This window comes from Miscanthus floridulus, chromosome 2 (assembly GCF_019320115.1).
Source record: "Miscanthus floridulus cultivar M001 chromosome 2, ASM1932011v1, whole genome shotgun sequence".
In the NCBI taxonomy this organism is placed as follows: Eukaryota; Viridiplantae; Streptophyta; class Magnoliopsida; order Poales; family Poaceae; genus Miscanthus; species Miscanthus floridulus.
Window position 1 is genome coordinate 149841234 of NC_089581.1, and position 12879 is coordinate 149854112.

The 12879-nt window shown below is 46.0% G+C and overlaps 1 protein-coding gene across 1 annotated transcript; it reads right to left on the bottom strand.

The window, feature by feature from the left end:
• Nucleotides 1-2167: 2167 nt before the first annotated feature.
• Nucleotides 2168-2989, bottom strand: LOC136537254 (uncharacterized). Its single transcript, XM_066529292.1, has 2 exons — nucleotides 2526-2989; nucleotides 2168-2480 (listed from the first exon to the last, which is right to left on the bottom strand). The coding sequence occupies exons 1-2, from the start codon at nucleotides 2987-2989 to the stop codon at nucleotides 2168-2170; spliced, it is 777 nt and encodes a 258-aa protein (XP_066385389.1).
• Nucleotides 2990-12879: the final 9890 nt, after the last annotated feature.

Sequence of the window (12879 nt, forward strand, 5' to 3'; positions counted from 1 at the left end):
TCAAGCACCGAGCCTGTGGACGTGTAGGAGGAACAAGCGTGACCAAGGAACCATAGCCAACCACCCATAACGTAGAGCGTGGAGCCCATGGCACGTGTAGGGAGAGATCGGAAACTAGGTCATCTCCGAAGAGAACAGAACAGAACATACGCTGCTCGCTGATCGGCAAAACATCTTGGAGATTTGGAGCAAATTGTTCGGCGAGTTTGGAGAAAACGTGTGGCGAAATACATTGGTGATTTAGAGAAAACATGTGGCGAAATGCGTTGGAGATTTAGAGAAAATGTGTTCGGCGCTTTGGAGAAAACGTGTTCGGCGATTTGGAGAAAACATGTTCGATGATTTGGAGAAAACGTGTTCGACGATTTGGAGAAAATGTGTTTGGCAATTTGGAGAAAATGTGTTCGGCGATTTGGAGAAAACGTGTTCGGCGATTTGGAGAAACTTGTTCGGCGAAAACATTGGAGATTTGGAGAAACATGGTTGGTGCAGTTATGGCGATTTCATATTGGAGTTTGTTATGGAGTAACTGAAAGCTCGGTGACCGTAAGTGGAGATTAAACCATAATGGAGAAATAATGGAGACAAATTGCGGAGACCAAAACTTTATTCATCATAAAGTGGAGAGTACATATCTAGGGCGTTTCAAGGATAGAAACATATGAGGTGTTCGATGTGCCATGAGTTGGGGACATCGATTCCATCTAAGTCACATAGGCGATAAGACCCTGGTCGGGTAACCTCTTTGATGACATAAGGCCCTTCCCAGGGGGAGGAGAGCTTGTGCGTCCCTTTGGTTTTTTGTTTTCTGCGGAGAACGAGGTCACCGACAGCAAATGAACGACCTTTGATATTGCGGTTGTAGTACCTCCGCAAGCCTTCTAGATATTTGGCTATGTGGACACAGGTGATTAGGCGTTCTTCCTCAGCCCTGCCAACGTCCTCTGTCCAAACAGCTACGGCTTGCTCTTCATCATAATTTTCCACTCTAGGTGCCCAGAAGGAAATATCCGCTGGTAGTATGGCTTCTAAGCCATAGACCAAGAAGTATGGAGACACACCAGTGCTGCGACTAGCTTAAGTGTGCAGTCCCCAGACTACAGCTGGTAGCTCCTTGAGCCATCTGCCCAGATGCTTTTCTTCTTTCTAATATAACCTCTTTTTGAGGGCATCAAGGATCATGCTGTTCGCCCGTTCGACCTAGCCATTGGCTCGAGGATGGGCAATGGAGACATACTTGATGGTGATGCATCAGTCTTCGTAGAAGTCCCAAAAGTGATGGCCAGTAAATGTAGTTCTGAGGTCGGTGATGATGTTGTTTGGGAGACTGAATTTGTGGATGATGTCTTCGAAGAGCTCGACTGCTTTCTTTGCAGTAGCCGAGACGAGCGGTTTATACTCGATCCACTTGGAGAACTTATCAATGGTGACGTATATGTACTGGAAGCCACCTGGCGCTAGCTTGAAAGGACCAATCATGTCCAGTCCCTAGCATGTGAAGGGCTAGGAAGCTAGGATGGTCTGCAGCTCTTGTGTTGGCACGTGTATTTGCTTGGCGAAAAATTGGCATCCTTCACAACATCGGATGAGGTCTTTCTACATCGAAGATGGCCGTGGGCTAGTAAAAACTAGCTCAAAAATCTTTGCTGACCAGTGTTCTCGAGGCCACATGATTGTCGCAGGAACCAGAGTGAATTTTGAGAAGTAGCTTCATTTTGTCTTCTTAGATGATGCATTTTTGTAGTATCCCTTCCTTAGCACTTTTCCTCATCAAGTTGTCATCCACCAACACGTACTGCTTGCTTCGATGAATTAGGTGTTTGGTTTCAGTCTTATTGGCGAGTACTTCGGTGCTGGAGAGGTACTTGATGAACCGTTCTCTCCAATCGGCGGCCAGCGAAGGTACCATAAGTACCAGCTACTTGGCAAGGGGAACTTCCTGAATTTCCTTATCTTCCTTAATGGATGATGCCAGAAGATCTTGAACGAAGACCCTTGGCGAAATCACGGCGCGAGAAGAGCCTAACTTGGATAAGTGATCGGCGAGCTGATTTTGATCGCGTACCATGTGGTGGTACTCGATACCGTAGTACTTCCCTTCAAGCTTCCTAATTTTGGCGCAATATGCATCCATCCTCTTGCTGGAACAAGACCGGTCTTTGTTGAGCTAGTTGATGACCAGCGTGGAATCCCCATATACCATGAGGCGTTTGATGCCAACCTCAATGGCTATATGGAGTTCGTGGAGACATGCTTCATATTCGGTGGTGTTGTTGGAGGTCGAAAAGTGTATCCGGAGAACATATTGGAGTTTATCCTTGGTTAGCGTAATGAACAGGATGCCTGCACCAGCATCGTTGATGTTAAGGGCGCCGTCGAAGTACATCACCCAATGCTTAGGGCAGGTGGCGGTGATGGGCTCTTGGATCTCGGTCCACTTAGCGATGAAATCAGCAAGCGCCTGAGACTTGATGGTAGGCCTACTTTTGAATTCAATGGAGTAAGTGCTGAGCTCGATAGCCCACTTGATGATACGGCCGTTGGCCTCTTTGTTGAGAAGGATGTCCCCTAGAGAGAACTCAATGACCACGGCGATCTTGTAATACTCGAAGTAGTGACGGAGCTTGCGCGACGTGATCAGGACGGCATATAGTAGCTTCTGGACCTGAGGATAATGAGTCTTGGGCTTGTTAAGGACCTCGCTAATGAAGTATACCAGACGTTGCACCTTATAGGCGTGCCTGGCCTCCTCACATTCGACCACGATGGCTGTGCTGACGACACAAGAAGTAGCAGCGCTATAGGTTAGGAGAGTTTCATCTGGTCGTGGTGCCATCATGATCGGAGGCTTTGTTAGGAACAACTTGAGCTGCTCGAAGGCTGTGTCTGTCTCCTCTGACCAGGAAAAGCGCTTGGAGGCCTTGAGGAGTTTGAAGAATGGTATCTCTTTTTTGCCGAGGCGTGATATGAAACGGCTTAAAGCAGCCATGCAGCCTATAAGTTTTTGTACATCCTTGACGCATGTTGGCCGTTTCATGTTGGTGATGGTGGAGACCTTGTCAGGATTGGGCTCAATGCCTCGTGTGCTGACAATGTAGCCCAGGAGTATACCGGGTGGAACTCCAAAGATGCACTTTGAAGGGTTCAACTTCCATCGGTACCTTTTAAGGTTGGCGAACATTTCTTCGAGGTCAGCAATAAGATCATCGATGGTCTTGGATTTGATGACCACATCGTCGATGTAAGCTTCGATGTTGTAGCCGATCTATTGATTGAGGCACATCTGGATAGCCCTTTGATAAGTCGCCTCGGTGTTCTTGAGTCCGAATGACATGGTGGTATAGCAGTATGAACCGAAGGGCGTGATGAACGACGTCTTGATCTGGTTGATGAGGACATCACCAAGATGGAGTCGAGGACGACTCCAATTCGAGAAGGGGAGGATGATGAGGACATCGCCACGCTGGACACATCGATGCCATGGTCTTCCCCAAGTTACAATTCGTTTCCAACTCAGCTGCCATGTCGTCCTCGGATTCAGCAGACACGTCATCACTGTTTCAGTCATAACTTCCTCATACGACATCAAAACGGGCTATTCTTGGATGCGTTGGAAAGGGGACGACGACGCCGTCGTTTTGGATCTAGTCCCAGCTCCAGAAGGTCCGTGGATCATTCTATGTGACCACGGCAAGGTGCTGCGTCACCTATTTGGGCCAACTTGGCCATGTATCATGTCGGGCCTTAAGCCCAAGTTGTGGGCGCCCAACCCCTGGCCGTCCCCAACCCTAGGTCGAGTCTTAGACTATAAACACAGCCGCCGCCGCTGCTACACAATTGGGTTTTGTTTAGAGTTTAGTTTTCCATCAAGAAACTGAATCGTTCATTGTAACTGTGGTGACAAATCCTTTTACAGTGATCCAGGGCCCCCGTTCTTGATCTCCTCCACTATGTCGATTAGTCCTTTGGAACTGAGTTCTTGAATCCTCTATTGATATCCGCATCATTCATATTTGCAATTTTAGATTGCGTGTTTTACCTTCTTGCTTGTGCTCTTCGATTCGCTTGTAGGAAAAGCCTTCTTGGCGAGGTCAATCAAGTTGTGCTTGGTTGATAACCAACGGAGCAGTGGTGTAACGGTTGCAGGGTTCGAATCGTGTCTGATTTGAAGCCGGATCGCCAACGTCGAGATCTCCACAAATCGAACTTACCGGCTACCTCTCGGAAGATCGGGCCTGTACCCATCACTGGTCTTCTTCCTTAAGGGAGATCTAGTGACAATCGGAGTAATAGTTGAGGAAGGAGAGCAGTTCATAGCCGGCGGTGGAGTCTACAACCTCGTCTATCCGAGGCAGACCAAAGGGGTCTTTAGGCAGTGTTTGTTAAGATCAGTGTAATCAACCCACATTCTCCATTCTTTATTCTTTTTTTGAACAAGAATAGGGTTTGCTAACCACTCAGGATGATACACTTTTTTATGAATCCGGCAGCTAAGAGCCATTTTATTTCTACCCTAATAGCCTCCTTCTTGTCTGGCGCAAATTGGCAGAGTTTTTGCTTGATCGGTTTGGCAGTCAGCGAGACATTCAAGGAGTGCTCGATCTTCTCCTGTGGTACCCCCGGCATGTCTACAGGTTTCCAAGCAAACACATCGGCATTGGCATGTAGGAAGGAGACGAGCGTGCTTTCCTATTTGGGGTCTAGGTGAGCCCCAATCTTCAAGGTCTTGGAGGGGTCATCGAGGCCGAGGCCGACCTCCTTGATTTCCTTAGACTTGGCAGAGGCACGAGGAGGCTCCAGCTCTAGGATCTCCATGTCGTTGGCGGGCACTGTCTTGTCTTCGATGACCACGCTAGCCATCTAGATGGAGAGGTCAGTAGCTTCAGCAAGAGCGAGACTCTCTGTCTCGCAGGCGTAGGTGATGGAGAGGTTGGCCCATAGGGCCAGTACTCCTGTAGGCGAAGGCATCTTCATCACCAGATATGTATAGTGCGGTACAACCATGCACTTGGCCAGAGCTGGCCGACCAAGTATGGCGTGGTAGGCGGTGTTGAAGTCGGCAACGTAGAAGTTGATGTGCTCGACACGGTAGTTGCTTGACGTGCCAAACTATACTGGTAGGGTGATCTTTCCCAGTGGTTTGGAGGCCCTGTGTAACACCCCTGGTGTTTAGCTTCCACATTTGCACTGCATTTCATGAACACGAGCATCATGCATCCATTCATGAACTTATATCACATGAAACATGATTTCGAAACATTGCAACATGTTGTATATTTCATGTGTGTTGTTCTTTTATGAAATGTAAAGTGTGCAACACTTAAGTGCAACATGTGACACTCACTTAGTGAAACAAGATTAGTTAATACTATGCAACAAGATCATGAAACATGTGAAACATGACTATGAAACATTTGCAACATTTCTTGTGTTTTTCATTGTTTCAGTACATACCTTGCTTGATCCTTGTGTGACCAATGTGGGGTGTGGTTAATAATCATCCTAAGTAACTTAGTTACACCTAGAATGTCATTAGGAACAATGTTCATGTGGATCGTTTTGCCTAATTAGATTTCCAAGTCATGGTTGACCAATTTGGAACCCTAGAGCTCCTGTGTTTGACTGTTTAAAATGTGTGGCTTAGGATGTTTGCATGTCTGAGCAACCTAAAGCAAAGATGTAGAGAATTATGTAAGGAACAAAAGTTATTTTATGGCCATCTCATGAAAATGTGCAAAACATGCTCAAAAATGGCCCACAAGTCAGTTTTGAGATCTAATTTGAAACTCTGAAATTTTTCTAAGTGTTGTAACTGAGTTTCAGTTTCATGACCTCAACCTTGGCTTGATATAACTCGCGATCCGTGGAGAGTTAGCTGTTGATTTCTAAATCAAAGTTGTAGCTCTACTATAGGTCTACAGCTTTCATGTTCATTATTTTCTCTAATACGTCTCGGTTTAGGAGCTAATCACGGTTAAACTTGGCCTGTCAGTCGGTGAATGGAGCACTGAATGGCGAGCTACAGTGTTACCAATTCAGAAATCAGCTGCCGCGTGGGTGACGTGCGTCGCCGGCCGTCTGACCGCGCGGCCACGCGCCGCGGACGCCCTGGCAAGGCCAGCCACGACGGGCACACTAACACGCGCCTGACCGACCAGTGCACCAGCTCAATTTTTCATTTTGTCGCCCCACAGCGCGCTGCAAGCGAGCTCAGCCGCTCCGCCATTGTTGCCGCGAAGCTTCGCCGTCGCCGAGCTCGCGAACCACCGCAAAAGCGCGACTGCCATCTCACCAACGACTCCGCCGTAGCCTGCTCTACCTCCTCCACCTATTAGCCACGCCATTTGGGTCTCGGTAAGGGCGCAGTGCCGTTTTCCACCACCGCCACCATGACAGCGTCCTCGCCGAAGATGAGGCCGCCGTGGTCGGGCTAGCTAGGAGCCATTTCTTTCACGATATTTGCTTCCTTGAGTTTCCCCGCGTGCCGTGGAGCTCATACCGAGCTCTGTGGAGCCAGCCGTGGCTTGCCATCGCCGGCAGCTCACACCGGAGCTCTGCCGTGCCGCCATCACCGGCGACGAGCCACCCCGGATGAACCATAGCTCTAGCTAGTAGCACCAATCGGTTCCTCTCCTCGCGTAGAGCACGTAGGTAGCCTTGGTGTCGCCGGAGTCCTCGCCGTCGGCGAGCAAGACCACCGCCGCGCCATCAAACGCCGCCTCCTCTGTTTCGTCTCGCTGACGGGTGGGGTCGGCTGACGACCGGGTCCCACACGTCAGTGACTGTGTAGTCATAGGGCTAGTTCAAAAATGCACTTTTGAATACTGATTTGATATTTTTGTATCTCCTGTTTTGTAGATCCAATTTGAATGGTTCCAATTTTGTTAGACTCACTGTTAGGTCTAGTATTTAAGAAAAATATATCTTGAGCACAGTAGGTAGAAATTTTGGGTGAATTAAATAGGAACTTGAAAAGTGTTTTTGTATGCATGCAAACTTGTTTAAATCATATCTTGAGTTTCTGTGATCCAAAAATTATGAAATTTTGTGGGTAAGCTAGTCTTGTGTAGTAGAAGCTCTGGTTAAAATTTGAGAGTTATTGCATGTGTAGTTTTTGAGTTATAGATTTTCTTTTTATCATTGGATGATTCTTGTGTAAATTTTAGTAATTAATTTATGAATCCTATGGCCATGAAACTTGGTAGGTAGTATCTTGATACCTTATAGATACTAGGAAAAATATGAAATCTGTTGCTTGACACTTTTCACTAAGGTTTCCTAATTATGCCATTTTTAAGCCATTTTGCCTTACCATTTTTGTGTAGGCTGTTGTACTTACTAAAATGGTGTGAAATTTTTATGGTAGTCTACTTAGGGCATGTAGGGTCTACTGTAATTTTTGTAGATTTAATGGTGTAGCTTTCATATATGTTTACTATTTCCCCTAATTAATTAAATAAATTAAGAAATGCATTAAAAGAAATGTTTTGGTGATGGACACCCTACTTTCTGGTGTTCTTGTGATATGTGTGATATATCAGTAAAGTTAGTTTTGTCCAATTAAGTGTTTATATCATAAGTTAATAATTAATTGTTTGCAACATGTCCCTCTGGACAGATCTGGGGACTTTAGAAAGCTCCCCATGATAATTTGGCTTTCTGTGAATGAGTTGAATACAAGAGTTGTAGATAAATTAGGTAGCTAGCTCCTGTCAAAATTTGAGGGCATTTGGCCCAGTAGTCTAGAAACTACAGCTGTTTAAAGTTAGGTTGCAGATTTTGCTTATTCTCTGCCTTGTGAGGATAGAATTCTGTTGATTTATGAATTCGACCTGGTAAAGGTTTGAATCATGCTTTGAGGTCTGAAATTGTATTGTAGACAATTTTATAATCTTTCCAGATTGTCTTGTTGCATATCATTTGGATTTATAAATCTTCAGTTATGACTAGTTTACTGCGCCACTACATAGTATTCATTTTTGCTGAAATACAAACGCTTGAATGTATGTTGTTGTAAGGTTCTCGTTGATTGTTTAGGGGTTAGCCTAACTTAAGAATATGCTTAGGTGCAGGTGCTAGGTCATTAACGGAAGATGAGCAATTATACCTTAGGTTGTATAAACGTGGTAAGTGAAAGTGATTTGAATAGGGCTTAAGTTGGACTATGCAAACTACAGCGAACATGTGCATTCCCCGAGCATCCCCGACATTCGTACATGTGCATCCATGACATTTATCTTGCGCATTCATGCACTAGGTGTGCCGGAGGGAGTGACGTTGCTGGAGTTCGAGGGAGCCAACCAGGAGGAGGAACCCGAGGTGCAGGAAGCCGACGAAACAGTCGCCGCGGAGGAATTGCCCGAGTGCCCTGACCACCAGCCTTCCTCGTTCCTGAAAGGCAAGCCCCGGAGCATATTAAGCCTCCTATGTTTTCACAAATACATTGAGTATCTTTTATTGTTGATGATGCATTAAGTATAGGAATTGGTTGAAACCAATTGCTGCATTATATATCCTTCCTTGTCTAGATATCGCACTGAAATCATATTTAAGTTTAGGAACGGGTTAAATGCTTAGCCATGCTTAGTGCGGTAGAAGACAGGTGATTTCCTGTCACCTGCGAGCTTTAGGATGAGGTGGATCACGGTTGGCTATATTTGCTATCGTGGAAAAGAACCATGTAAATAATGAATTAAGACCGGGCGGGGTCTTGTGTAGGTTTGAACATAGTGACTCCGTCTAAGTCGTTTAAGGACCGATACGCTGTACGTCCTCATGTCATGTTGAACGCAGCCTAACACTTAGCTGGCCGGATAAGTCGTTCCGACCGCGAAGCCTAGTAGCTCGATTCAGGCCGGGAACGCGAGCAGTGGCGGCACTCTGGAGGTAGTAAGGATGTGCGGAGAGCCATTGGCATAAGTCCAAGGCGGGTTAGAGTCCCGAACAACCTTGGCAGAGTGGTTCTCTGAGAATGCCGATCTGTTCGGACCCGCGACTCCTGAATTGTACCAAAGGTGACTTGTTGCGACCCTGACGGGGGAAGCAGGGTTTGTGTTTAGGAATATCCCTCCAGCTGGATAGGAATCGATTCGAATCGCCGTCTCTCCCGGATAGTGAGAACTTGACTGAGCAGCGGCAACGTAGATTCAATTAATTTAACGATATGGTTAAATGGATGATGACAAGGTTGCCACAATGAATACCTGATATGGTTATTAATGTTTGCACCCTAATAAAATGATTGCTTAGTACAGGTGCTAATATAGATGACAGGTTAATGGCTAAAAAGTTACTGCTAGTTCCGGTTAAGAGTTGATCCTACTACTTGTGCTTTTCTGTAAAAAGAAAGTGTCAGCCAGCTCCACTACATTAAGCTATGCATAATCCTTGGTGTCATTTGTTTGGTTTTCGACGGGTAAGTCTAGCTGAGTACATTCCCGTACTCAGGGTTTATTCCCTCTTGTTGCAGATGACCTCCTATATCAGGGATTCTGCAAGTATTGTCTCCACCCGGCGGGTGATGAGGACTAGATCATGGGCATGATCTCCTTTCTCTTATCTGAATGCTTTTGCGGTCTGTGATCAGCAAACCAGTATGTGTATTTGAACTCGGTGTGTGAGTTAAACTATTTGCTTCCGCATGTTTACAAGACTTGTTTTGTAATAACAATGACTCTGTGATGATGTAATCTATTTGCAAACATCTATAAAATGTTGTAACGTATGATATGTTATGTTGGATTACTGTGATCTTGGTTGTATGCAAGTTGGTTTGAAATCCTTCGAGATTTCGGTTGACTACCGGGTTTATATGGGCTCAAGTTCGAGAATTTGATCGTTCCGGCGATTGTTTTTGTACTTGTGCTCTTATAAATTGGTCGGTTCTGTGACAGATATCAGAGCCGACTCTCGCGGTTTCACGGGCGCGTGTGTCACAGTTGCGTAGGCATGGTGCGCATGGCTGGTGTGGATCCGGCGTGGTCACACAGCATGGCACATGCGCTGGCTCTGGACACACGGACGTGGCCAAGAGAGAACGCTCCTAGCTTGGGATTGATCGACGAGGACGTCGATCTCTTAAGGGGGTGAGGATGTAACATCCGGGCCCAGGGCTTAATAGGATTAATAGGATACTCATACCAATAAGTTGCAACTTCTTTTCCGGAAGCCCATCTGCAAATAACTCTGAGGTTAAGCGTGCTTGGCCTGGAGCGATGGGTGACCGACCGGGAAGTTCTTCCCGGGTGCGCACGAGTGAGGACAAAGTGCGCAGAAAAGACCTGTGTTGGTCTGTGAGGGCAGTCTATATCCTAGAGAAGCTGCCAGATGTAAGTGGGCCCGGCCTCGGAGAGGCGGGACGTTACAGAATGATATCAGAGCTAGATTCAACATTAAACATGTCTTACGGCTATTTAAAACAAAAAGCTTTTGTTGTTAAAATGGTTTTCAAAACTTATAGTTATATATAAGTGTTCAAAAATCAAAATTTTTATGGTATACTGGTGATCACATCCCTTATAGCCCACTTAAGGACTTCTAGGTGGCTTATATATAATTACTAACTGGGGGAATTGATTGTTTCTATTTCGTCGTCCATGCGGCGTGATATTGCATGGGTGCCATTCGTTGAATGGTAATGTATGGATCAATTGCCTCTACGCTAAGGTAAGTGTGAGTTGAGAGAGCATGACCGTCCAACCGTCGGTCTAGGGGAGAGCTAGTTGTGGTTACTGGAGTATTTACATGTTGCATACATGTATATATGAAAGTACTTAATTGTGGGTACATTTGTCGGGTAGTTTGGATGCCGAAGTATATATATCGGGGGATGTATATATGGAAAGTATCTTAATACTGTTTGTGTAATTAGCATTATATCTTGTTGGGTTGGGCTGCAATGAAGTTTTTCTGCAGGTACGCTAACAACGCACCGTGTAGATCGACTAGTTATCGCTAATTGAGAGAACGTATGTATGCCACCGTATATTCCGCTAAAGCTTAAATTTTCTTAGGTTTGTGAGGACGTACGGAATGAGCATGCATCATATTCACTCATGACATTCATATTGCATTACTCCCTCCCTTATAATTGCTTATCCCAAGTTTAAAGTGAAATCTCTCGGCAAGAAGTTAGAAGGAGAGGAATACCCAGAAGAAGTCCAAGGTGTCTCCAATATGGACAGTAATCACTTCGACGAGTAGTTCGTTAGCAAGTCTCACTAGTTAAGCTTTTGCAGTCATACTTGTGAAGTACCTCAATTCGCTCCCTTCGGGATGCGTATCTTAGTGGAAGTTTAAAACTTGTCATGTTGGAATGCACTGCGTATGGCGCTAGTAATCTACTTGATGATGTGGTGATTGGGGAATGAATTATTGCCTCTGTTTATTGTATGAAGCTTTCATTCTCATCAGTAAATTCAGTTTGGCACGATTATATTGTTCTTCTCCAATGTGCTGACATCATCAATAATTACTGGTTGCGCATTGTGCAGATGCCTCATACTCATTCCACCGGTGCGAGTGATGATGATGATCTTCCGCCACCACCACCCACACCAACGGAACTAATAGCAATGCTTGCGGAAGGACAGCGCACTATGGTCGAGGCCCTCCGTACGATTGCGAATCGTGATGGCCGTGGTCCACGCCAAGGACCGGATCCAAATCAATACAGTGATTTCAAGGATTTCCTTGACACGAAACCCCCAATCTTCAAGGAGGCTGAGGAGCCTCTACAAGCTGATGAGTGGTTGAACACTCTCGAGCAGAAGTTCCGTCTGCTCCGCTTGACTGAGGTGCTAAAAACTGAGTACGCATCGCACCAACTTCATGGGCCTGCTGGCATTTGGTGGAGTCATCATCGGTCCACTATGCCTGCTAATGCCCAAATCACATGGGATCAGTTCAAGTCTGCTTTCAGGGGAAATTACATTCCTCCTGGTCTTATGGCGATCAAACATACAGAGTTCATGAAGCTGACTCAGGGAAACAAGAGCCTGAACGAATACCTGCAAGCTTTCAACAACCTTGCAAGGTATGCTACTGAGTTTGTGGACACAGATGCCAAGAAGATTGCAAGCTTCAAGCGGGGACTTAGCCCCAAACTGATGAAGACCATGGGAAATTGCAAGTGCGCTCATTTTAATGAGTTTGTGAGTGATGCTTTATCGCAAGAGAACAACAATGCTGTGTATGCTGCTTCAAAAAGTCGTAAGAGGGCCTATGAGGCGGGTGCCTCACAATCTAAGGCTCCCGTCGCACAAAGGGCTCCATTCCGTCCTCCAGCGTCAGCCGCCAAGTTTCGCCCCCCGCAGAAGAAGAATCCTGCCAAGACTGGGTTTCGCAAGGCATTTACAGTTGCTCTTCCCAAGGGCACTACCAGTCAGGGCAGTTCCAGAGCTCCACCAAGCAACATGCCGTGCTGGAATTGCAATAAGACAGGCCACTGGGCAAGGGAATGCCCTTACCCTAAGAAGAATAATTACCAGGGTGGTCGTCAAGGACAAGTGAACCACACTAATATCACTGAGATCCCTTCAGGTGAGGTAGTGACTGCCGGTAAGTTTTTGATTGACCAACACCCCGCAGTTGTACTATTTGATTCAGGTGCTTTGCATTCCTTCATTAGTCCATCATTTGCATCCAAGTTTATGCAGAAAACATATACTGTTGAGGGTGAGGGTTATTGTATTAGGGCTGCCAGTGGTATTATCCCAACCAAGCTGGTAGTTGGGGACGTACAATTTGAGATAGAGGGGCAAAGTTATCAGGTTGATTTGGTAGTTTTACCAGGGCTAGGTATCGATGTGATATTGGGAATGAACTGGATGAGCCGTCATGGAGTGCTTATTGATACGTCGACTAGAGTAGTCATGCTCA

Bases quoted from the DNA above. Each gene is read 5' to 3' on its own strand.
- LOC136537254 (XM_066529292.1), bottom strand. From the start codon at position 2,989: ATGGCTGCTTTAAGCCGTTTCATATCACGCCTCGGCAAAAAAGAGATA. The intron at 2,481-2,525 runs GTGGGCTATCGA...ATTCAAAAGTAG, and splicing joins GCCAACGGCCGTATCATCAA to GCCTACCATCAAGTCTCAGG.